We start from the raw sequence: 25,585 nt of genomic DNA on the forward strand, positions 1-25,585 counted from the left end.
ATTTGCATTTCAATATCCCCTACTTTTTTTTGAAGAGTATATAAAATAATACCTGGGCATCTTAGTAGTTTGGTGTGTGTGTGTTGGTTGGTTGGGGGGATGCTTAACGCAAGCGCGTTGCATCAAGAGGTTTGTCACTAAGTCAAGTGGCGTGGTTTCGATTCACGGTTTCCTCCCGCTGCTAAAGACCCCTACGGGCAATTCTTTGTTGGAATAAAATTGATAGAATTGGGACAGGTTAAAGGCAGATCTTCAACATACACACACTCATGCTGTTCATGCTTGATAGTTCATAAAAAGATAATAGATAATGCAAAATGAATATATTGAAAATTTCATTCAAATTACTTTATTCTGAGCGAAGTTATGACTGTTTGTAGTTTTGACATTGCATGGGTTGTTTATGTGACGTCATGGGTGGATGCAAACTGCTTTATCCGACTCAGAGATATAGAGTTCCCATATGTTGATAATACATTCATAGGGTCTAACATTGATAGTTTTTGAGATATTGACTGCTTTTTGCTGATTGGTCAAGCTTGACCTTTGAACCCGCCCGAAAAAATTTCCCCAGCGATCATGATGGGTCATTTTTTTCTGGAATAACTACGGACCCCACCTTTCATTTGAGAATAAGTTTGCTTTTGTGAGACTTTTATTCCAGGAAATAATCTAAATCCGGCAGACTATTATGGTGGGGAGGGTTAAAGGTGAAAAACCGTTAAGTCTGAGAAAAAAATTCGTTCGATTCGGTACAATCTATCTGGAATTCAGGATGGCCATAGATTTAGATTTCAGTTGGACCACTTTGATTTGATGTACTCAAAGGCTAGAACAGCGGTGCGCTTGCCGTTGTCTTTGCGTTTGCGGGAAACCGGTTTCTACACGGATATTTTGGTTACATGTACGCCTACGATTATCATAACGGGGAATTTGGTTTATAAGATAAGTACAATTATTGCCCGAGTATATCGTGTAAATCGGAAGTCGTGTTGCGAACTGGCCAATAATACCTAGAAATCAAAGAGACATTCTTAACACGTTCAGAATATCTGAAGCCTCGGTACAGTGTTGTTTCATATCAAATCATAACATTTAATGCATTTATAAATCCGCATATAAATTGATTTTTCCTGCACGTAGATAAAAGGTAAGTGATTTTATACTTTACTTAAAAGCTCGACGCGTCATTTGCATTTTCGGAAATATATCAAATTTCTCACGGCTTACTATCGGCTAAACGTGTACTCCGACTAATTATTTAACATTTAATTAAGAAATAATCAACATACTAACGCTAGACAATCTCTCGAATTGGATTCAAACGGGGAGGTGGGGGGGGGGCGAATGGTTAGCACGTGCGCGCTGTATCATCAGGTCTGTCATTGAGTCAACTGACGTGGTTTCGATTTCCCGGTTGTACGTGACAAGGAGTAGGATCGCCTGTCCAACCTCGTGGGTTTTCTCCGGGTCCTCCGGTTTCCTCTCACTGCTAAAGACTCCTACGCGCAAGCGAATTATTGAAATAAAATTGAACCATGTGTTTGTCCCGAAATGACCTAGTTTGTGTCGAGTGGACGTTAAACCCCATTTCTCTCTCTTTCGGATTCAATCGGATTTGATTAAGCCAATCAGGTTTCTTTATTTCTGGCGGTGGTACCACCGTTGTAAAACAAAATTGTCATGGAAGCAATTCTTTGCTTTTCGAAATGGGGTAGATGTCTAGTGCTCCAGAAATAAAAGCCCCGTCGATCGGGTCATGGGAATTTTTTTGGCAGCGGATTGAATTTTGAGGTCCTGACGGCCAAGATTTTCGCGAAAAGCATTGATCCACAGAAGGTACCACCCACAAGTCGGGCGGCATTTTACCACGGGCTCATAGTCAACCTACAGATTTCAGTTTGAAGGGCACGAGATGAAAATATGAAGGATCCATTGGCATGGGGGTGGTTTCGCGGACAATATGGACTAGAACCAATAAAGACTGATCTACCTGTGGCACCTGATAGCGTTCTCAATTTCATCAGGTGTGGATGTAAATCCACAAAAAATCAATGTGGAAATCAGATGTGTACTTGCCGAAAAAATGGACTAAAATGTGTTAAAGCCTGTCGTGGCTGTCATGGTGCGGACTGTATGAACTCTGAGCCTGTCGATCTTGACGATGGAATGGAGGAATTGGACAGCGCATAGATTTCATGTGAGTATGATTCTCAATGCTTCATGATGTTGATATTGAATGCCGAGAATATTTGATTTCTTTACCTATAGAGGCCAACTCATCATGTTGTTCCTTCCCCCTGATCAATACCAGTCAGTAGGTAACCAGGTAGACTCCTCTGGCGGTCCATTGTAGAAATCAGAAAAACCAGCGGGTGACTGAATCGACTTAGCATCACACACAATGATTCTAATGGATTTCTATGGGTATATTCGTCATCTACGACCCCGAAAACATATAAAACGATATATTAGAAGGTCAGTTTGAGTTTACATGATCATTTTGAGTATTTTCCGCAATTTTGGCCGCCATCTTGGATTTTGACTTGATGACGTCATCGAACACGCGTGGAAGTTCATTATTTAGATCAAGTATTTATTGCATTCGTATATTGTAACCTTTGTTCGATAAATACACATAGGAATTTTGCCATATATGCAAATATCCTAGCTTACCCCCAAATTCCAGGCGAAAATCTTGGCCGTCAGGACCTCAAAATTCAAACCGCTGTCAAAAAAATTCCCATGACCCGATCGACGGGGCTTTTTTTTCTGGAACACTAGACATCACCCCCATTTCGTAAAACAAAGAATTGCTTCCATGGCAATTTTGTTCCACAAAGGCCTGCAACTCTGGTACCACCGCCAGACTATACCTATAAAAGATTGAACTTATATTCCTATTAGAGATGATACTTTCACAATATTGTAGTATGCAAGGGGACTCTTAAGGCGCTGAAAGATGCCTCGAGCCCTTAAAATGTAAAATGTTTTGGCAACAAATATAATTTTAACAATTATATGAATATTTGTTATTATGGCAATATAAAATTCATCTCATCGATTGCTCAACAGATATATCTTTAGAAACAAGGATTAATAAAACAAAGTTATACTTTCAAGTAGTTAAAAAGAATGTAATAAGAAGCAAACCAACTCTAAAAAACGTCTATTCCACGCAAACTAGATTATTTCGGCACTAAGAAATGGTACAATTTTATTTCATTAATTCACTTGTGTGGTGGGTGGAAACCGGAAGACACGGAGAAAACCAACGAGGTTAGGTAGGCTACCCTAGTCCTTGTCACGTATAAGTTTGTGTTCGAAACCACTCTACTGACTCAATGACAGACCTTATGATCTGAAACGCAGTTAGACCATTTGATCACCCAACCCCCGAAATTGTTTAGTCGACTTCACATAACGTATATTGTTCAGAGCATAAGTTGTCCGGAAATAGTAATAATATCAATTGGGAAACCATCACTTGCTTCTAGGAATACAACTCGAGATGCAACGGAGGCTACAGAGATTACCGAGAATTCCCGAGTGGATGGTTGTGTTAGATTCTAAGAAAACACGCCATTGTTTAATTAGATATCAAGGTAATGAAATAAAATGGGGTTTAACGTCCTACTGCTCTGCTCCGACTGGGCTAATGAAGACGGATATGCGCTAGTGTGCTATGAAGGAAATTTTGCCCGGGCAGCGACACTATGGCCTGCACTTATACCGAATTCAAACTGCCAGGGGATCTTTTACGTGCAGGCCAATGTTTACACGGATCATCGGTTTTTCGTTCCATCCGAACGACTAGACAACTGTCCTATTCATGCCCTTCATCCTGCACCACTGCCTATGCGGGAAACAACCTCGGTCAACCGCGGAGTCGAACCTTACTTACTGAACCACTGCGGCTTCCATTTCATTCCCCTAAGAACTATTTTGATTTTTTATTGTAGGTAAAATGGAAAATATAACGAAAATGGCGACGCTGAATGTGTCAGAGGTATTTGACAATGTTACTATGGTGATGGCGCTACCTCCTAATTTTATAGATCTGAAGAATGCTGACATAGCCAAAAAGATGATAATACCAATTGTTTATGTGGTCATTATGATGGTGCTTGGAATAATAGGTAAAATCCCGGCTTCCATTGCGTTTTCAAAGTTAATGGGATTATTTAGCTATTCATAAGGAGTTGCGTTTCAAGTGTCAATTCTACATGGCGTCATGGTCCGTGTCCCTTAAACTTTGAAAACGCTTTAAGAGTTTGAAGGACTTAGTTTTCATACATTCTGACCGCTCTGCCGGGCTTTTATAATTCAACTATTGTCATTTTCATCGAAATCATGTTTTTTTGATTTTTCAAATAAATATTTATGATACGCCTTGACCGGAGGTCGCCTATATTTTGAGGCCCAAGGCTTCCGTATGACAAGTCTATAGGTAAATCCGGCATTGTCAGTGAAATTTATACGATATTGGAGATTTATTTTCGTTATTTCAAATTTTCAGGCAATGCACTGGTATTATACATCTATGGCTTCAAATGGAGGAGGACTCCCGAAAAATGTTTTATAACTACACTTGCTCTATTTGACTTGGTCAACTGTGTCGTTACTATGCCAACAGAAATCGCTACCTTAGTTAGTTTCTACCGTTTCACCTCCCACGGCTTCTGCAAGTTCTCTCGATTTTTCACATTTTGGATGAACAATAGCAGTGTGGTGCTTCTTTTTGCCATAGCAGTGGATAGATTCATCAAGATTTGTCTACCAAACAAAATGTCCTTCAACTACCACAAGGCCAAGATTACGTGCGTGTGTTCGACTGTAATTGGATTGGTGGTATCATGGCCGAGTCTTGTAATTTACGGTATTATGACGATACCTATTACTAAGGATATCACAATGACCTTCTGTAACGTAGCAGATGGAATGGAAAATAGTTCGTACACATTAGGTTTCTACATTTGTCTTTGGGTTGCCTTCTTGGCAATTGCACTTGCTATGATTATTCTATATGGTCTGATTGGTATTAGAATCTGGCTGCAGAAATCTAAGGGTGATAAGCGAAAGGACTCTCTGAAAGCGTCCCTGCGGAGTTCAAAATCAGGTTCTCAGAGTCATGAAAAAGAAGTATCCTTGCTATCTATTAAGCCTAAAGTAGAAATGGAAAACACTCAATCCGTTGAGTTGAGTGACGACGCATTTGATTCTGGATCATCTGAAGAACCCAAACGAGACGGAGTTGTTATCAAACCCCCGGTGAATCCAGAGCCCAAAACATCGGCAAGGTCGAGGCTCAAGTCAATGACCAGCGTCCATATTAGTAAGTCCGGACTCCAAGCCGGAAAGGCCACTGCAATGCTTTTCGCAATAACCATGGTTTATATTATCAGCTTTCTACCATACTTGGTCATAACCTTTATGCGAACCGCTTATGGGGATACCTGGTATCCGAGTCTATCTTTATCTTCGCAGGTCGCGGTTAACCTGTTTCTAAGATCGTATCTGATAAGTAATACCGGAAATGCTATAGTTTACGGATTCTGCAATCTAACATTTCGACGCGAGTGTGCAAAAATATTCACAATACTTTTCTGTTGCAAGAAGAATTAATCAGACATTGAAATCTTAAAATTTAATAAAATGGCCTTAAGTGGAACTTCGTGTAATTACTTTTAAATTGAAAATCAATATGACCACGGAATCTTTGCTGTTTAAAGCCCAATTCAATCAAGCGGTGAAATAGCATGGCGGCCCATTGCACAGCGAATAGAGAGATTTACTGAGAAGATGTTAGGAGTTTGTAATTATTACATAATTATTACTATATCTATTGCTTAATATGATGTCAAACTCTACTATAGAATTATAGGAATCATTCTAGCACTTAGAATAGTAATTAAACATGATATATTATTAGCAAAATTACCGTACCTGTTTTCTATACGCTCCATGGAATTGGCAAAGTTCAATGTTGATGTTTCAACTTGAACATGATATATTTGCAAAATTCTCAATTAACAATAGTGAATTATAGGATTAATAAGATTAATCTTTTACAGAGTAGGACTGTGTATAGATTCCATGTGCTTATAGGATTTATTTTAACAATTTTTAAACATATGACTTAATAAAGAATGCAACTATGGCTTTAAAGCCACAGAAAAGCGGACTAAATTAATAAATTGTCGATGTTATATCTACTTTTATAATTTTTCAGTGTTGTATTTGGCTATGATAGCAGATCTACAACTCGGCATTTTATGATTGCTCTTATATTCTAAATATTAAATAGCTTTGCTCTGTTTAGGATAAATGGAAACAAAGTTTGATAGGGTTTTTCAAAAACTTTGATTTTTTCTAATCCTAACGAGATATTATTGTCTTTAAGACAGCTGAGTCGAAAAACCCAGACGGGATAAGGCTTTCTAGAGAAAATAATTTGAAAGGCAGATTACTAGATGTTCGAATTTAATTCCAGAAGAACAGCAATTGTTTGCTGTAGTCCACCATTTTGTGTATTTATGTACATTGCAACGGTTTACTGTGTATATTTTTTACATACCATTTTGATGTATTTTTGTAGAAAAGTCTTTATTTACCCATCTTGCTTTATTGCTTTATTAAAAATGTTTTTTTCTTATTATAATTGACTTGCTGTATTTTATCTTAACAGGAGATGAATCTCTAACTCAATATTGTCCATAATATTCAAAATTAAAAACTCGAATTGTAGTTCAATTTTAGTTCATTTCAATCGATATTGTTGTGAAAATATGGGATCCCAATATCCAATATTTAAGAAAAAATTAATATTTTCAAATCAGTACACGAGTCGTGTACCTCACGGATATAATGGTTTCGAGCGCCATTTGTAATGGACAATGGATATCATATCCCAGAAGACAATGTGGAAGTAATTAGAATGTACTAATCAGGCGCAGACGAATATATTTCAATTTTGACTACAATAATAAAATTGAAAAAAAAATGGTGTAACTGAGAATAGAGCCACTTCGCCTTTAACATAATAGTTTTATAATTCTATGAGTTCGTTCATAAACATGATGGGGGGGGGGGGGGTGGTTGGGTGACCGAATGGTTAACGCGTATGCGTTACATCATAAGGTCTGACACTGAGTCAAGTGGCGTTGTTTCGATTCCCAGCTTATACGTGATAACCCACATGATGGTGAGTTACATGTAGGATATAACATCTAGTATCATGTTCTAGCATACATAAACTTCAGTCAGTTATATTGAAGGACAACTCGTGCTTGTTACACATCTCCCGTAGCAATGATCTCTGTGTTAAAATTATATTTGGAATGTATTTAACCAGTTCTATCACATATGTATTAATGACTGACACCAATATTGTCCTTTAACCAGATTGAACATCTTTGGGATGAAATTCAGAGGAGACTTAATAACGTCGTTACGAGATCAAACACAGTCGATGGTTTGCGCCAGGCTTTTCTGAGAGTGTGGTTCCAGGTGCCAATGGCGTTCATCGATCGTCTGGTACACTCCATTTACAGATGCTGCGCTGCGGTTATTGACACTCGCGGTGGACACACCAGATACTGATGTATAGACTGTGTACAGACTCTAAACCTTCTCGTAATTTCTTGGAATTGTGATGAATTAATCACTGATGTGTCGAGATACTGTTCACAAAAAAATGCGTTTTCTAGAATGATTTGATTAAAAAGCCTCTCTGATTTTGAAATCGTACTGACGTTTTGGGTTTTTTTTTGCTGTTTACATTCAACGATAATAACAGATAATGATTGTTATCCATAGAACTGTGTTCTGTTATATTATGTTCAAAACATACCAAGTAGGGGATATTCAGAAACAATACAAAACTGCGGAAATGCACTGCTGTTTTTATTAGAGGTAACCAGTGTATGTTAATAACAGGCCAATTGCCTACACATGAACATTAACAGTTCATATGGGCGGCATATCTGACGGCCCCATTTCACTCGCAAAGAGATACACCGTCAAAAGTAAAAATGGACGTTTTTGATTTTTGTCTTAATAATGAGTAATTGCTCCACCAATCCTCAGACATTCAGCAATTCGTCGTGGCATGCTCCTAATCAACCGTCCAATCACGATTTTGGCCAATCTGACCCAGTCCTTTTGCAGTGCCACGGCCAATTTTTGAAGTGTTGTCGGTTGACGTTGACGAACACGTCTCCCGGTCAAATTAAACGTAACACACTAAAGCAAAGATACGCTAAACAGTAAATCTTATGGATAGATAAACCAGCACGCGGCGGTTTTCATCAACCCTTCCTTGAAGTGTCAAATTTGACAATGAACCCCTTCCACGTGTATGGCGCTAATGCGTGTCGCATGTGCAGCTCAGTGGTTATGTTGGGGCGATAAATTCTTCATCTGTGAACCTCAAAGCATGTCAAATGTCCATGGCTATTTATCATATCTCAACCTGTATAGGTATTTGCATTTCAATATCCCCTACTTTTTTTTGAAGAGTATATATAATAATACGTGGGCATCTTAGTAGTTTGGCGTGTGTGTTGGTTGGGTAGGGGGATGCTTAACGCAAGCGCGTTGCATCAAGATTTTTATCATTAAATCAAGTGGCGTGGTTTCGATTCACGGCTTGTACATGACAAGGAGACAAGAATATTAGGGTCGCCTGTCCAACCTCGTGGGTTTTCTCCGGGTCTTCCGGTTTCCTCCCGCTGCTAAAGACCCCTACGGGCAATTCTTTGTTGAAAAAAAATTGATAGAATTGGGACAGGTTAAAGGCAGATCTTCAACCCATACACACACTCATGCTGTTCATGTTTGATAGTTCATAGAAAGATAATAGATAATGCAAAATAAATATATTGAAAATTTCATTCAAATTACTTTATTCTGAGCGAAGTTATGACTGTTTGTAGTTTTGACATTGCATTGGTTGTTTATGTGACGTCATAGGTGGATGCAAACTGCTTTATCCGACTCAGAGATATAGAGTTCCCATATGTTGATAATACATTTATAGGGTCTAACATTGATAGTTTTTGAGATATTGACTGCTTTTCCCTGATTAGTCAAGCTTGACCTTTGAACCCGCCCGAAAAAAATTTTCCCAGCGATCATGATGGGTCATTTTTTTCTGGAATAATTACGGACCCCACCTTTCATTTGAGACCAAGTTTGCTTTGATGGGACGTTTTTTCCAGGAAATAATCTAAATCCGGCAGACTATTATGGTGGGGAGGGTTAAAGGTGAAAAACCGTTAAGTCTGAGAAAAAAATTCGAGTTAGTATGTGACTTTGTTTTTGGAAGTCGGACCCCGTAAATTTCGAGGCTGCCAGCATTATTCTGGCGCGAACCAATCTCGGCTCCAGTTACAATCTATCTGGAATAAAATTCAGGATGGCCATAGATTTAGATTTCGGTTGGACCAATTTGCTTTGATGTACTCAAAGGCCAGAACAGCGGTGCGCTTGCCGTTGTCATTGCGTTTGCGGGAGGCCGGCTTCTACACGGATAATTTTGGTTACATGCACGCCTGCCTATACGATTACCATAACGGGGAATTTGGTTTATAAGCTAAGTACAATTATTGCCCGGGTATATCGTGTAAATCGGAAGTCGTTTTGCGAACTGGCGAATAATACCTAGAAATCAAAGAGACGTTCTTAACACGTTCAGAATATCTGAAGCCTCGGTACAGTGTTGTTTCATATCAAATCGTAACATTTAATGCATTTATAAATCCGCATATAAATTGATTTTTCCTGCACGTAGATAATTTTAGACTTTACTTAAAAGCTCGACGCGTCATTTGCATTTTCGGAAAAATATCAAATTTCTCACGGCTTAATACCGGCTAAATGTGTACTCCGACTAATTATTTAACATTTAATTAAGAAATAATCAACATGCGCGCTGTATCATCAGGTCTGTCATTGAGTCAACTGACGTGGTTTCGATTTCCCGGTTGTACGTGACAAGGAGTAGGATCGCCTGTCCAACCTCGGGGGTTTTCTCCGGGTCCTCCGGTTTCCTCTCACTGCTAAAGACTCCTACGCGCAAGCCAATTATTGAAATAGAATTGAACCATGTGTTAGTCCCGAAATGACCTAGTTTGTGTCGAGTGGGCGTTTAAACCCATTTCTCTCTCTTTCGGATTCAATCGGATTTGATTAAGTCAATCAGGTTTCTCTATTACCTATAAAAGATAGTGACGTCTTGTTAGCTCGATAGGGACTCTTAAGGCGTTAAAAGATGCCTCGAGCCCTTAAAATGTAAAATGTTTTGGCAACAAATATAATTTTAACAATTATATGAATTTTATAGATCTGAAGAATGCTGACATGGCCAAAAAGATGATAATACCAATTGTTTATGTGGTCATTATGATGGTGCTTGGAATAATAGGTAAAATCCCGGCTTCCATTGCGTTTTCAAAGTTAATGGGATTATTTAGTTATTCATAAGGAGTTGCGTGTCAAGTGTCAATTCTACATGGCGTCATTGTCCGTGTCCCTTAAACTTTGAAAACGCATTAAGAGTTTGAAGGACTTAGTTTTCATACATTCTGACCGCTCTGCCGGGCTTTTATAATCCAACTATTGTCATTTTCATCGAAATCATGTTTTTTGGATTTTTCAAATAAAGATTTATGATACGCCTTAACCGGAGGTCGCCTATATTTTGAGGCCCTAGGCTTCCGTCTGACAAGTCTATAGGTAAATCCGGCATTGTCGGTGAAATTTATACGATATTGGAGATTTATTTTCGTTATTTCAAATTTTCAGGCAATGCACTGGTATTATACATCTATGGCTTCAAATGGAGGAGGACTCCCGAAAAATGTTTTATAACTACACTTGCTCTATTTGACTTGGTCAACTGTGTCATTACCATGCCAACAGAAATCGCTACCTTGGTTAGTTTCTACCGTTTCACCTCCCACAGCTTCTGCAAGTTCTCTCGATTTTTCACATTTTGGATGAACAATAGCAGTGTGGTGCTTCTTTTCGCCATAGCAGTGGATAGATTCATCAAGATTTGTCTACCAAACAAAATGTCCTTCAACTACCACAAGGCCAAGATTACGTGCGTGTGTTCGACTGTAATTGGATTGGTGGAATCATGGCCGAGTCTTGTAATTTAACGTAGCAGATGGAATGAAAAATAGTTCGTACACATTAGGTTTCTACATTTATCTTTGGGTTGCCTATATGGTCTGATTGGTATTAGAATCTGGCTGCAGAAATCTAAGGGTGATAAGCGAAAGGACTCTCTGAAAGCGTCCCTGCGGAGTTCAAAATCAGGTTCTCAGAGTCATGAAAAAGAAGTATCCTTGCTATCTATTAAGCCTAAAGTAGAAATGGAAAACACTCAATCCGTTGAGTTGAGTGACGACGCATTTGATTCTGGATCATCTGAAGAACCCAAACGAGACGGAGTTGTTATCAAACCCCCGGTGAATCCAGAGCCCAAAACATCGGCAAGGTCGAGGCTCAAGTCAATGACCAGCGTCCATATTAGTAAGTCCGGACTCCAAGCCGGAAAGGCCACTGCAATGCTTTTCGCAATAACCATGGTTTATATTATCAGCTTTCTACCATACTTGGTCATAACCATTATGCGAACCGCTTATGGGGATACCTGGTATCCGAGTCTATCTTTATCTTCGCAGGTCGCGGTTAACCTGTTTCTAACATCGTATCTGATAAGTAATACCGGAAATGCTATAGTTTACGGATTCTGCAATCTTACTTTTCAACGCGAGTGTGCAAAAATATTCACAAGACTATTCTGTTGCAAGAAGAATTAATCAGACATTGAAATCTTAAAATTTAATAAAATGGCCTTAAGTGGAACTTCGTGTAATTACTTTTAAATTGAAAATCAATATGACCACGGAATCTTTGCTGTTTAAAGCCCAATTAAATCAAGCGGTGAAAAAGCATGGTGACGACGCATTTGATTCTGGATCATCTGAAGAACCCAAACGAGACGGAGTTGTTATCAAACCCCCGGTGAAACCAGAACCCCAAAAATCGGTAAGGTCGATGCTCATGTCAATGACCAGCGTCCGTATTAGTAAGTCCGGACTCCAAGCCGGAAAAGCCACTGCAATGATTTTCACAATAACCATGGTCTATATTCTCAGCTTTCTACCACATTTGGTAATAGCCATTACGCGAACCGTCCATGGGGATACCTGGTATCCGAGTCTATCGTTATCTTCGAAAGTCGCGGTTAACTTGTTTCTGAGATCGTATCTGATAAGTAATACTGGAAATGCTATAGTTTACGGATTCGGCAATCTTACTTTTAGACGCGAGTGTGCAAAGAATTCAAAGGGTTATTTTGTTCCAAAAAGTAAACACGGACTGAAAAATCAAAAGAGGGGGAGCTGTGATGTAATTATTTTCAAACTGAATTTTAATATGGCCACTGAAATTAAAAATGGCCACCGAGTCCTTGCCATATTTAATTTCAGTGCCACTGTGCCACCGCAATCTGATTAAAACACATATCCTATTTCGTTTCGTTTTGTATAGTTCAAAATTTCGTTTTACTTGTCTTTACTACACTAGAATTTGGAAGAGTTATTATCATTGACGTGTTGTGGATGATGTGAGGGATTAGCCAATGAAACGTTCTGTTACGACGAGCTTTTGGCATGTGGGTGCACGGAACTGTGGGTAATCCACTAGAAACATCAATGCTGATTGGTCTGACGCGATAGGGTCAAAAGCCGCTGGTATGACCTCAGATGCGACCTCCCAAAACAACTGGTCAGATTTCCATGTAGTGTAGACGATCGAAAGTATAAAAAAACGAAACGAAATATCGATCTGTATTTTAATCAGATTGGTGCCACCGAGGTTCCCAGGCCAAATTATTGATGCCTGTAGTAATGATAGCAAGATCAGTTTTAAAGGGATACGGGGGCCATGGTAAGGCGCTGGCTCACTACTTATTAAGTCCGGGATTCGATCCAGGTTCCCCGGGATTTTCCAGTGTGGTTTCACTGTCAGTGGGTCAGGACGGGAAGAGGCTGGGGCTGGCAAGAGACAGCGTCTAGTCGTTCAGATTAGACGAAGAATCTAGGTCACGTGTACACGATGGCGTGCACACGAAAGAACAATCGACAGTTGGTAAACCGTAAAACCCATTCCATTCATTCATTTAAAAGGGCTATTCATTTAAGGAATTTCATAATTCATGCGTGTCTTGATAATCTCGGTGATCAGCTACCATAATTTTCGGCAAGTATATAGAGATCATTATCCAGACATTTACAGGGGGTTGAATTTTGTGGACTTATGGTCAATCCCTATAATATCCAAATTTATATAAGGCAATAAATACTCGTATTAATATTAGAAGTTCCAGTTACGCTTGCAAAGTTATACATTTTGGTCCTATTTCATCCATAATGTTGTATGAACAGAGGAGCTTTTGAAAATGCAGATATACTTTGATTCCTTTGTATATAGAGCGGTAGTGAATTCCACAAATGAACTGAAGATTACTGGAAGGTACGTTTGGTCATTTCCAAGCTAATAAGTGGTACTATTAAGAGTTTATTTTAGAAGATGGTATATAGACGTACATACCGTGCTGGTATGTATGTATAGATAAGATTCTTGATGTAGGCAGAGTTTTTATCTTTTAATATATTCATTTTTCATTATCTATTTTTGAACTATTATACGAAGAACGGACAGCTCTTTATCTAATTCTTACATAATGCATATTGAATATCACAGAAAGGCAGATCGACCAATATTATTTACTTTTAGAAATCGTCTCGTATTGTATCTGATTTGATAACAGGCCCACAAGTGCTTTTATATTCCCAATATTAGAAAGGTTTACATACATTGGGGAAATGAAAATCAAAATTTTTTAATAGTGCAAACAGATTTAAATTAAAGTTTACTAGATACGAATCCGTCAGTTCGTATTTAATCTGAAAGGAACAGCAATTGTTTATCGTGGAAAATTTGATCGGCCACAGGCTTGTATTGGGTGTTTGTTGTTAAAAGTTCACCTTTTTGTACATTGCAAAGATTAATTGTGTATATTTATTTACAAGCCATTTTGATATATTTTTGTAGCAAAAGCTTTATCTATATATCTGGCTATATTTCCATATTAAAGATGTGTATTGCTGTTTTAATTTATAATTGAATTATAGTCCAGGCAAGATAATATTAGTGCTTGAAATTGCTGCTATAGAAATGCCGACTACGGTTTACTGTCGGTCGGTCTAGACGTTTAATATCACAAAAAGAAATAATTTTGTGAAATAAATTTACCGCGTGCTTCCATAGATTTGGTAAGCTTGGGTCAATTTTGGAGGTTGGTGACCAAAATAAGACACGCCCACTACGCATCGTTCGCAGTGAGCTGGGTGTGGCCCCTTTCGACATGCCTGCTACGCTGCTTCCGCAGTCAGCTGTGAGTGAGATAAGTGGTAGACTGGAGAGTCCAAATGAAATTTAGTGGATACTTGATGGAGGATACTTGATCGGAGGCAGGAGCCACGGTGGCTGGGTGGTTAAGACGCTGGCTCGCTAGCCTGGAGGTCGGGTGTTCGATCCCTGCATTGGCCGAGAAAGTTCATCCAGATTTTCCGACGTGGTTTCCCCTTGTCAGTGGTGCAGAACGGAGGGCCTGACAAGGACAGCTGTCTAGTCCTTCGGATGAGACGAAAAACCGATGTCCCGTGTATATATTGGAATCCACGTAAAAGATCCCCCGGCAGTTGGGATTCGATATAAGAGTAGGCGATAGTGCCCAGTATAGGAGCAGAACAATAGGACGTTAAACCCCATTTCATTTCATTTTCATTTTGATCGGAGGCAGACTCGAATATCATTAATCCATCAATCTCAAATGGGATTTCCTCATATATTGACCCAACCGAACCATTAAATCACCAAAATAGGAAAATACGTACGAAAATTGAATCAGCAAACTCAAAAACGCATATTTGGACACCGAATATGATCATTTAGTAAAATTCGAATTTTCCAGCCAAAACTGGCCGCTATCTTTAATTCGCCAATATTGACGAATCACCAAAATTTGTATGGAAATGGGATCAGCTATACCGAAAAGGTATTGTGATACCAAACCTATGATAACTGGGTATACATTGGGATTTTCCAGTGAAAACACTGATATCGTACTGGGATTTTTTTGGGTGATAATACACGTCTCGACCGAACATTAAACCCGGGATAATGCGGAACTGAGTTAAAATGCCTGGACTCCATGTTCTAACTTAAAATTATCCAAAGGGGCAACTTATCTGTAGATTTTGGCTCCAAAAACACAAACAAGATTCGTTTGAATCGATCCGCCATTATGAAACTCACGCCTGCGCTCAGTCTATATTCCAAATTTAGAAATGGAATGTTATTGTGAACGAAAATTCTTGCTGTACTTCAATTATGTATTAATCGATTTTATGTAATAATTGTTTATGTATCTTCAAAATACTGGCAGTTTTGTCCATTTATTGAAGTACAGCAAGAATTTTCGTCGATGTTAACATTCAAATCCTAAATTTGTGATATTGGCTGAGCGCAGCTATCAACCCGTGACCTCCGGACTGCGCAGGCGTGAGTTTCATAATGCCGGATCTATTGAAACGAATCTTGTTTGTGTTTTCGAAACGCTAAATTCTACATGAAAATAGTGTTGGATTATTATAAATTTGTGTCGGATGTGGCAAGAAATGATTCATTTTGGCGAACAAGGAAGAATCACGGTATGGATTCCAAAATAGCCTTAGAACCGAGACGGGGGGAGGAGGGAGCTCTATTTTCATATAGTTATGTATAGGATCAGCCAGTAACGTCACTAAAATAAACTGTTAACTCTCTTATCCTTCCGCTTCAAAATCATGAATAGTCACCAGAACCTGACAGAAAATGTATATTCAAGCCCTTTCTCCGATTCTACACCAATACATCCACATAAATCGCCATGCAAAAGGGGGGGGGGGGGGAGAAAGACTATAAATAACGGTTGCACTACATTCGTAACCAGCAAATGAATTAATGTTGTCTTGTGTCTAGTTCGTAAGGTGAGCCCATACGTGGAGATTGCTATGATTGTATCCCTACACAATATTTATATGCATACAGTGACCATAACAATTGAGTATCCGCAGCCGACCTATATGGTTTACCATACTTAAACCGATGTCCTTTGAAAGCTGGCACTTTTCGTTTACAACAACAATAATTTTTAACTTTGATATCTAGACTTTTTATTAACAATAAATAACCTTTATTAAAAATCAGGTCGGGCAGGCAAATTATATATGTACATTACTTCAGAGATAGAGAGGAAAACAAATAGGAGAAGAAACAGTTAAATAATATAAGTAACTCGCTGGAATGGAATCAAGCCCGCCAGTATTTCTCAGTTTCTATAACCAAAAATTTCAAGACATATTTTATCAAATCAAAAAGGTAGATTAAACCAAAAGTATATAATTTATTGTCGACGTTGTCTTCGAATAAAATATAACAAACTGATTCAAATATAAGTATTTCATGTAACCATTTCTTAAACTTCGAATAACGATTAAAAGTTATCTTTATAAGAAATGCCCAATGGACAAGAACATATACATGCTGTAATTTTTCAAATAAGGTATGAGTTGTCATAGCAGTCGTTTCATATACACAAAATCCAGTAAGGTCAAATCTTTATTAATCTAATTTTCTTTTTCTTTAAAATTAAAATCGTGAGTTTATCATTTTATTCATTAAAATACTAAAATCATGGGTTGGATAAAAAATTGTTGTTTTTAAAAAAAATAAAAAAAATATGAAATTAGTGATTAAAATAAGGTGAAGTTAAAAACTACATCAAATAAAAGAAAATAAATTTTTAAATTTATTTAAATATTGTTTAAATAATATTTTTTTATTAAATTGTTATATTTAAAAGCGATATTTAAAATTTATATTTCGTCATGTGTTATAGTCATTTTGAGAATAACAAGTTTTGATAAAAAAAAAAAAAGTAAAGAGAAGCTTCTAAGATTGAAAGAAAGATTAAGAGGATAGAGAAAAGAACGACAGAAGAAAGGAATTGGAAAGATAAAAGTCTAATTACACTATTTACAATAGAGGATGCATTTCAATATCGTGCGATCGTGCAATCCCTCGTGAACTGAAACATTCACATTGTTGTAAAGAAAATTCACACACACACACAAAAAAAAAATGACGTCACTTGAGACGAAATGTTCGAACACTGAGGATGAAAATATGGTTTGCATTAAAGTACTAAGTTTTAACTTTCTGTTCTTCAAACATTGAATTATCCTTCATAGTGTCCACTGTGTCCCTCCATAATTTCTAAACAAAACAAATCGCGCAAAAACTGATTTCACTCGAGGCGAAATTTTCGAACATTGGCATTTAAGCTTGTATGAACATATTGTTTGCATTAAAATACTCAGTATTACCTTTCTGTTTTCCCAAGATTAAATTACCGTACAAGATGTCCTATGATGTCCAATGTGGCCCTCCATAAGTTCTGTGTGCACGATGAGTCGTTAACCTTTCACACGGAATCGAAACAATTTGTCGTTCAACCGTGGGTACATACATTGTATGTATTTATATATTCCATGTACAACAATTATAATATTTCCATCAAAATATATACAAAATATACACAATTCACATATGTCAAAGCGTTAGGCTTCACTCTCCCCCGTGTTTATTCTCACGGCCATTTTAGCACTATTATTATTGGTCGTATTCTGACGAGTTATGGATTTAGTTTTGCAAAAAACACCAATAATTAGTTTATAGCATTCCTGCTTGAACTGTCCGTTTGAAAATCCATAAATATACGGATTAACAGCACTGCTAATTATGTAAGTTTTGAGACCGAGTTCAAAAAAGACTGCTTCGGTATTTGTTAAATTCGATTCAAAGCTTTCGATAATCGTTCGACAGATCGAAATGAGTATGTAAGGGAGGCAACTCACAATAAATGTCAACGTCATAAAGAACATAATGCACGTGGTACGTTTTCGGCTGTAGACGCGGCGTCGTTTTAAAGTCGACGGAGAACGCGTTAATGTTGCAAATTTTCCTTTCTGGATATTCATGGCTACTTGTTCAACAATTTTTGCGTGTGACGTGTAATCACCGGAACTGACGGATTTTGTGTCGCAGATGACACTCTCTGGGATAGAAGGCGATCGGTTTCGAACATTCGTCAGTACTTTTCGACGTTTCCATATTTTCGCAGCTATTAACGAATACAGAATGCACAAAGCCAGTGACGTAGAAAAATATAACAAAAACAGGAAAATGTAATATGCGGACGGATAAAATGTTTCCAAGAGCTGATCATCCATGGAACATTCCACGCCCACTTCATCGATTCCCAAATCGATTTTTTGTTTTCCGAAAAGAACAGCAGCGGGGCATGAACAGATTATGCCACATATAAGAACGGCAATGCACGCCCTGTTTGCTTGCGAAACATGAATATGTTTGTTCAGGGGTTTACAGATACGATTGTAACGTTCAATCGCGATGGCAACGAGAATAAGACCGGAAGTGATGGTGGTCACTGATCTGAGTGTCCTAAGAATTTTGCACAAAACAGGAAAATCGAACATATACGGCAAACGAAGTTCTAGGATCTCCAATGGTATGCAGACGACACAACTCACGAGGTCCACGGAAGCTAATGCCAGAACAAAAGTATTGGTCACATTTTTACGCAGTCGTAATCCACAAATAAAGCACACCAATGAACTACCGATTACTCCAACTACCATACACAAAGCACAGACAACAACAACTGGAATCAGAAGAACTGCTTTTATATCACTGTGTATCTGTAATTCTGACGGAACTGAATTCAAGAACGTTCCAACTGCCACTGTTGTGTTATCCATTTTAAAAATCGAAAAAAGAACGCATTACTGAAATGAGACAGAAAAACATGACCTCTAGTAATTTCATTTGCAAATATATTATACCCTTTTTTGTTTCTGGCATTTATAGGATAACCGTCGGGTAGAGTGGTGACGTTAATCTTTAAATCTATGAAAACTATATTCGATTTCGAAGTCATGGATTCCAAGATTTGAAAGACTCACCACCACCGTTAAGCCAATATCCTTAATCAGTGTAAAAAAAAAATGTTATTTGCAATCAACAAAAGGTTCAAATCAAAGGAACAAACAAAAAAAACAACATATATACTGTATACCAACAACTTATTAAGCAAAGTTCACAACGAGCTGAACAGAATTATCATCGTCCTCTTAATAATGGAGCATATAACCGAACAGTTTAAAGTATATGTACTTAATGTCGCTTCTAATTAAAATAACAATAGGGAAGATATCAATCCGGATATGACAGGTTCCACTTTGGGCTCCAGAGCTGCAACAAATATTTAACCTCTGTTTTCGCGCCTTAAAGTAGATTTACGCGAATCAAATGCCTGGTGTGGTTGGTTGTCTACTCGCTCATTGTTCTATTAAAGATTCTCTTGCATCAGTACAATTATCAAAATTGAAATGAAGTGGGGTTTAACGATCTCATGTGCTGCTCCGAATAGGGTAGTGAATACGGGCATACGCCATACAGTGCGCTATGAGGGAAATTTTGCACGGACAGCGGCGCTATGGCCTATTACCATATCGAATTCCAACTGCCAAGGGATATTTTATGTGCACGTCAATGTGTACACGGGACAAATATCACAAGGGCCGCTAAACTAATTTTTTAGCACTTTGATCGCTTGATAGGAAGTTAACAATGTATTATTCATCAATGATGACATATAGGTATTATAAATTGTTCTCGTGTGTAGTATATATCATATACACCGGAAACATAAACTGAAAATCGTGATTTCTGTCAAATACACGCTATCATATACGTATTTTCGAAAAGTACACAAATTAACCCCGCTTGTTAAGTGCCCTTATAGTGATATCACAGATCGTTACTCATGTCTTTAAAGTATGCGGAAAATAAAATTTTAAATGAAATTCGATGCCCTACTGATACCATGGACGTTATAAACATTTACATTAATAAAAGTTACAAGCCTGGTCGTATGTCTAAAAATATAATTTTTTTTACACTATTGTAAGATAGAGAGTTTTATTTCTGTATCAAGTACATGTATTTCAAGTACATGTATTCAACTTCTTTACATTCGTTAACATATATTTTAAATGATATAGCTTTCAAATGGTAACCTTGTCGAACAGCTAATCAAGCAGTCGGTTGTAGTGTGTTTTACCGTCTTGTACGAATTCTGCCTGGACTGACAAACTGCTCTCTTTTATGATTATGTGTACATTATGTGGAGGAGAATTCCAGTTCCCCCTTTTTTATCGCAATACAAAGGGAGTAATCAGGACCCTATTCATCTATTACCTCCGAGGATCTGAACCAGAGAGAGAGAGAGAGAGAGAGAGAGAGAAATGGGGTTTAACGTCCACTCGACACAAACTTGGTCATTTCGGGACTAGATCTGAACCAGACCTGAAATATCCCGTAAATATTTTCTAGTTATTGACGAATAATTTTATTCCTAAAATGTTGTTAAAAAAGCCAACATATGCCGAATATTACGCAATACTGTTGGTTGGTTTCTCAGGCTTAACGTCCGCGCCCACCGAGAATGGTATTGCAGACTAGGTATATACGGTATTTATTATGCTTGTATATAGATCGCAAACCGTATTACATTAACTAGAGTAAATCTTCTCCATAAATAATTCAAATTAACCCAATGTTCTATATTAACTGCATATCTATTTATTCCTCGACTCTTATCTTCCGTTGGGCGATGACAATGACATCAGTTTTCCGCAATTATCTATTTATTTCCTGTTGACGCCTGATTTTTGTCGGCTTCCGCGTCTCCCGGGGAAACTAATCAACATTATTATCAAAAATCGGAAATAACAAAACTATTAAAATCTCTCAAATTTGAGAAACTGTTTTAAAGTGTCATTTAAAGTATTCAGTCAAGGTCGAGTGTTTTTCTGTCTTTATAAGAATTACATGTAGGATAAAAGACACACTATTCTAGGCATATATTTATTTCCTCTGTCAGGGTGATAACGCCTCTTTAGTATACATGTAGAGCATAAGGCCATAATCTAAAGCTCCCGACTGGCGTTAAAAAAAAATAATGGTCAAAAATTATTTAAATCGGCAATCCTAACGTAAATTATGGCCATTTAAAGTTCCCATTGATCTCATATCGCCATTTCCATACATCTGCAAGAGTTTGAATTGTAAACGCATTATACCGATTAAAAAATTATTAACATAAATCAATCCTGTAAGTCATGGCCATTCCAACTTTCGATTACTTTCTATTGGAATCGTAACTCCATCTTTCTTTGTCTAAGAATGTCAGTCCGCTGTTGCAGAATAACTCGTTTATCCAAGAACATCGAGGCCAATGTTGTTTTTATTTAATCATCAAGAAAACCAAAGAAATTTTGTTAGCCTTAGTTGTGTTAAATAAGTGATTCGCAACGTGGGGCGCACGCCCAACAAGGGGGCGATTTGCATAACATTTTTTTGAGGGTGGGGGGGGATTTGAAAATGTCAATAAGATAAACTTCACTTTTAATTTTTCATCTGATCACTATATAAAATTATTTTCTGATTCTTTATTATTTTATTTGCATAATCTTATTCTATTGGAAGGAATCGACATCTTATTTGAACGATTTAATTTTATTTTACAAAACTCAATTTGTTTTCACGTCAATGAGGGGGAGCGGGGGGAGGGGGCACAAAATAATTTGGGACATGGTACACAAAAGCTTGGGAACCACTGTGTTATTATGTTTAATAGCTATTAACCGTTTATCGCATTGCATGTTAATAAGAGAGATAAAATATTAGCTTCACCTTATTAAATCCAATTTTAAACTATCTTTTAATGAACTATGACGATTGTTTTGTATGCTGTATGATATACTAATATTTCTTCCACTGATAATTGCACTAAGGTTACTATATATAGCAATGTGCTAATTGTGGTGATTAAACGTTAAATTAAAACCGTTTATTATTCGGTCGAATATCAACCAAAATTATCATTCCAATCAGGCTAATCGATTTGCGGAAGAAGTCACGTGACAATGTTTCTGCCAGAAACAGATAATGGCAAAACAACAGAATTATGAGTAATAAGAAATGAAATTGGGTTTAAAGCCCTACTTGTTTACAGAGCGGGTTGGGGACGACGAACATATGCAATGGGGTGTTACACCATGCACAGTCAAACGAGAACACCCCACCCACCACCCCCACCCCAAAAAAAAAACAACATCAGGGTTAGAATTATTCAAATCAATATGTTATTTTAAGTTTACTTTGGTTTCCATTGATTGTACATCCCCATCTTTGTCTCTCTTTGACATATATAGTAATAATAATTCTGCAATATTTTCGTACAAGCCAGTCCATTCTTTTAGAAGGTATTTTTTATACTCAAATGTGCTTAATTACAAAATAACAGTCCTTACATTAAAATGGAATATTTATTTTTACTTTTGAAGTATATGGTACGATCTTTGTTGTGCCTATAACAATATTATGTGTTTTCAATGGAAAAGTCGTGACGAACAGGTCGGCTATTTCAGTCCCCTCAAAATTCCTCTTTAAATTCTCGTATTGGGTGCGTTGTTGGAATTATAATATAGACCAGGTGTTGTCGCAATTGCGTCACCTCTCTTTCCTTAAAGGGGATAACCCCCCCCCCCCCATGCGCCATATGGGCGATAATGAAATAAAACCCTCATTAACGGCTTGGTTCTTTTATACTTTCTGAGTCTCCAACATCAAAAACATATTGTAACAGTTTATCGGTCATAATCTGGGTTTATGACACATTTTGATGACCATTGATAATCCGGATTATTACCAGGAGAATCTAAAATACTCACCTTTCTTTAATTTGATTTTTCGATAGGTGTTAATGTCGTTCTTGATGGCATTTTTAGTAGTATCCTGAAAGAAACACTGTGAATGTTATGTCGGCAGGGCCATAAAAACGAGAATTCATCTCGTTTATGAAATTACCAACGTAAAACAGGCATATATGTATGTTTAAAAGTAAGCATGCCCTGTGAAAGACACTTGCCATTAGTAAATACATTGTTGCATTCAGCCTACATTTAAATCACTTTTTTCGTCAATGCTATGGAATTGGCCGTTCTATTCACTGCGTATATAATATACCTATTTGCTTTTGGGTGCATTTTTACGCTATATAAATATACAATATGAATTAGTTCAACTTACGTAAGGAAGCGTTATATTATTATAATGCGCAATTTGTATTTAGACTACAATTTACATCTATCTCTGTGTCTTGTGTGATGCCTACAAGTTGTTTTGTTCTATATCTGTGGTTTCCTGCTATTTAGTTATTTCATTCCTTCTGGCACATCTGAAATCACATATAGTTGCATGGAACTATTTCTTAACTGTTTAGTTCAAGTTTAATATAAGAAATATAACCATAATAATTATCAGGGTAGAGCTTACGGACTTGACAAGCCGATGTCTAGTCGTTGGGATTGTACGAAAAAAAAACGGTTTCACAATTGTACATATTAGAATACGTGCACAAACTCAATTTCTTTTTAAAAAAATAATGTTTTTAACGAATTCGGACATGTAAAACCTATACATCAGTAAACCAACATGTAGTTTATATGGGATGTGGTCATAACGGCTATAAACCATAATGGCCAAAATTCACTCGGATATCAACGGCCATACGAGCAGGTAGTATAGGGCCTACCATTATAAAACTTATTGCCTAAATATGAGAATCTGTCCACCATCCACACACTTTTGATGATTTGTGCAGTGAACAGGGTTTTATTATAGTTCAGGTTTAGCTAAAAAAAAAAAACTAGGTAAAAATGTGAAACATAAGATTGATGGATGGAGTATCCGACATTACACACAATTGTAAATTGTTTAATAATAACACAATTCACAGAAGTCAAGCATAGTTCGCATTGTAAATCATATATCGCTCACGTTTGAACTTCCATATATATACATCTAATGGGGATGTTTCGATATATCAATCAAAATTGGAGTTGACAGTTTTTACATTATTCTTGAGGAATTTTCATTGAATAATAAAAATCGATGTGTTTTAACAAAAGGAAAATATCATTAATTCAGTACAGTATACTCACCGGTTTGGTCGGGGACAATGATGTTATCCGACATTAACTGGACCTCGCGTTAATATGTGTGACCAATAATGGAGTCCGTCGAATAAGCGACCAGATTCAAATTCGTGGGTGAATTATATTTTTGGTCTTTGTCCTTAGTAGTCCTAGTCAACCAGATGCATATTTGTTAAACCATTGCAACTGGATAACAAAAAATCACTGACCACGGGTGATCACGGCTCGGTTGGTGATCTTACGTTCCGATTTACCAGCCGCCCCGAAACAATGGTTATTTATACTGGATGTTTGTGACTTACTCACAATTATTCTCCCAATCGAAGTAATTGTTAGATCATCCGTTGTATAAACAAAGAGGTCATCACCAGCGAGGCGTGACCACCTATAACCACTGCGAACTGTTTCAACTCTTAATCAACAAAAACAATAAACGATTGATCAGTCAAGCGAAACCATTGTTATATTAACGAAGGGGCCCTAAAAATCAAGGCTAATATTATTTATTTCAGAAGCTGAATGTTTATAACAGGGTTTATGCTATATGAAGAACCTTTGTTTGGCCTATCCGTCAATTTTCACACCATTTATTATCACAGCGACTTATTGTCTGCACCAGTTAATTTCATTTTTATTAAATAAACATACATATATGCCAACCGCAACTAATTCGGAAAAGAAAAGGAAGGATTAGGGATATTTTTCTATGTGCTCCATAGAGAGGCGTGGGGAGGGGGAGGGGATCCGATTGATAAGGGATCTGTTATGTACTTTAAGAATTTATACCTGGAACCTTGGATTTTTGTCGGATCCATGAGAAGCCATGCAGTTTCATTGTCATCTCCGCAATTATTGCCGTTCACAAGTAGGAATTGCAATCCTGCCAAATTGGCAAGTGAAGTCTGAATTTGTGCAGCTGGAAAATCCCGAGGAACTTTCACTGCCAACACCAGAATCGAACCTAGCTACAAGTCACTGCTTCAAACAGAAACTGACAAAAGCTATTTTGATCTACTCATTCTAATACTCACAGAAACATCTAAGTCGACACTATAAGTACCTCACGTAAAGTGGGATTGACAGTATATTTTGAAGAGGTAAGAAACGAGGAAAATAAACAGGACCGCCAAGATAATTATTGTCTGCCGGAACATGAAAATTTTGACTCATCTCACCCCCCACCTGTGCAAGAACCATGCAAAAAATAGGATTTCTAAATCTAACTTAACCCTTGCGTAGTCAGATAAGGGCATGGGGGGGGGGGGGGGCGAATACCGGCCACGCCTACATAAAAAAAATGAAATAAATTTATTCATGGT

The 25,585-nt window shown here is 37.4% G+C and overlaps 3 protein-coding genes across 4 annotated transcripts; 2 read left to right on the forward strand and 1 right to left on the reverse strand.

The window, feature by feature from the left end:
* Positions 1–3,995: 3,995 nt before the first annotated feature.
* Positions 3,996–6,661, forward strand: LOC126829489 (P2Y purinoceptor 4-like). The gene is made up of 2 exons (XM_050559398.1): positions 3,996–4,139; positions 4,520–6,661. Exons 1-2 carry the CDS (start codon positions 4,028–4,030, stop codon positions 5,623–5,625), a joined length of 1,218 nt encoding a protein of 405 aa, XP_050415355.1. The 5' UTR covers positions 3,996–4,027; the 3' UTR covers positions 5,626–6,661.
* Positions 6,662–10,362: 3,701 nt separating this feature from the next.
* On the forward strand, positions 10,363–11,960 carry LOC126809569 (putative trace amine-associated receptor 3). Its single transcript, XM_056098825.1, has 3 exons — positions 10,363–10,426; positions 10,807–11,156; positions 11,247–11,960. The coding sequence occupies exons 1-3, from the start codon at positions 10,363–10,365 to the stop codon at positions 11,829–11,831; spliced, it is 999 nt and encodes a 332-aa protein (XP_055954800.1). The 3' UTR covers positions 11,832–11,960.
* Positions 11,961–16,989: 5,029 nt separating this feature from the next.
* Positions 16,990–24,346, reverse strand: LOC126829471 (orexin receptor type 2). 2 transcript variants are annotated; one of them, XM_050559383.2, is made up of 4 exons: positions 24,273–24,346; positions 23,359–23,506; positions 23,001–23,064; positions 16,990–18,989 (listed from the first exon to the last, which is right to left on the reverse strand). In XM_050559383.2, exon 4 carries the CDS (start codon positions 18,960–18,962, stop codon positions 17,742–17,744), a length of 1,221 nt encoding a protein of 406 aa, XP_050415340.1. In that variant the 5' UTR covers positions 18,963–18,989; positions 23,001–23,064; positions 23,359–23,506; positions 24,273–24,346; the 3' UTR covers positions 16,990–17,741. The 2 variants fall into 2 exon arrangements, with proteins under 2 accessions (XP_050415340.1, XP_050415345.1); XM_050559388.2 differs by lacking the exons at positions 23,001–23,064; positions 23,359–23,506; positions 24,273–24,346 and adding an exon at positions 19,284–19,346.
* Between the last annotated feature and the right edge of the window lie 1,239 nt (positions 24,347–25,585).

Source organism: Patella vulgata, chromosome 1 (assembly GCF_932274485.2).
Source record: "Patella vulgata chromosome 1, xgPatVulg1.2, whole genome shotgun sequence".
NCBI lineage: Eukaryota > Metazoa > Mollusca > Gastropoda > Patellidae > Patella > Patella vulgata.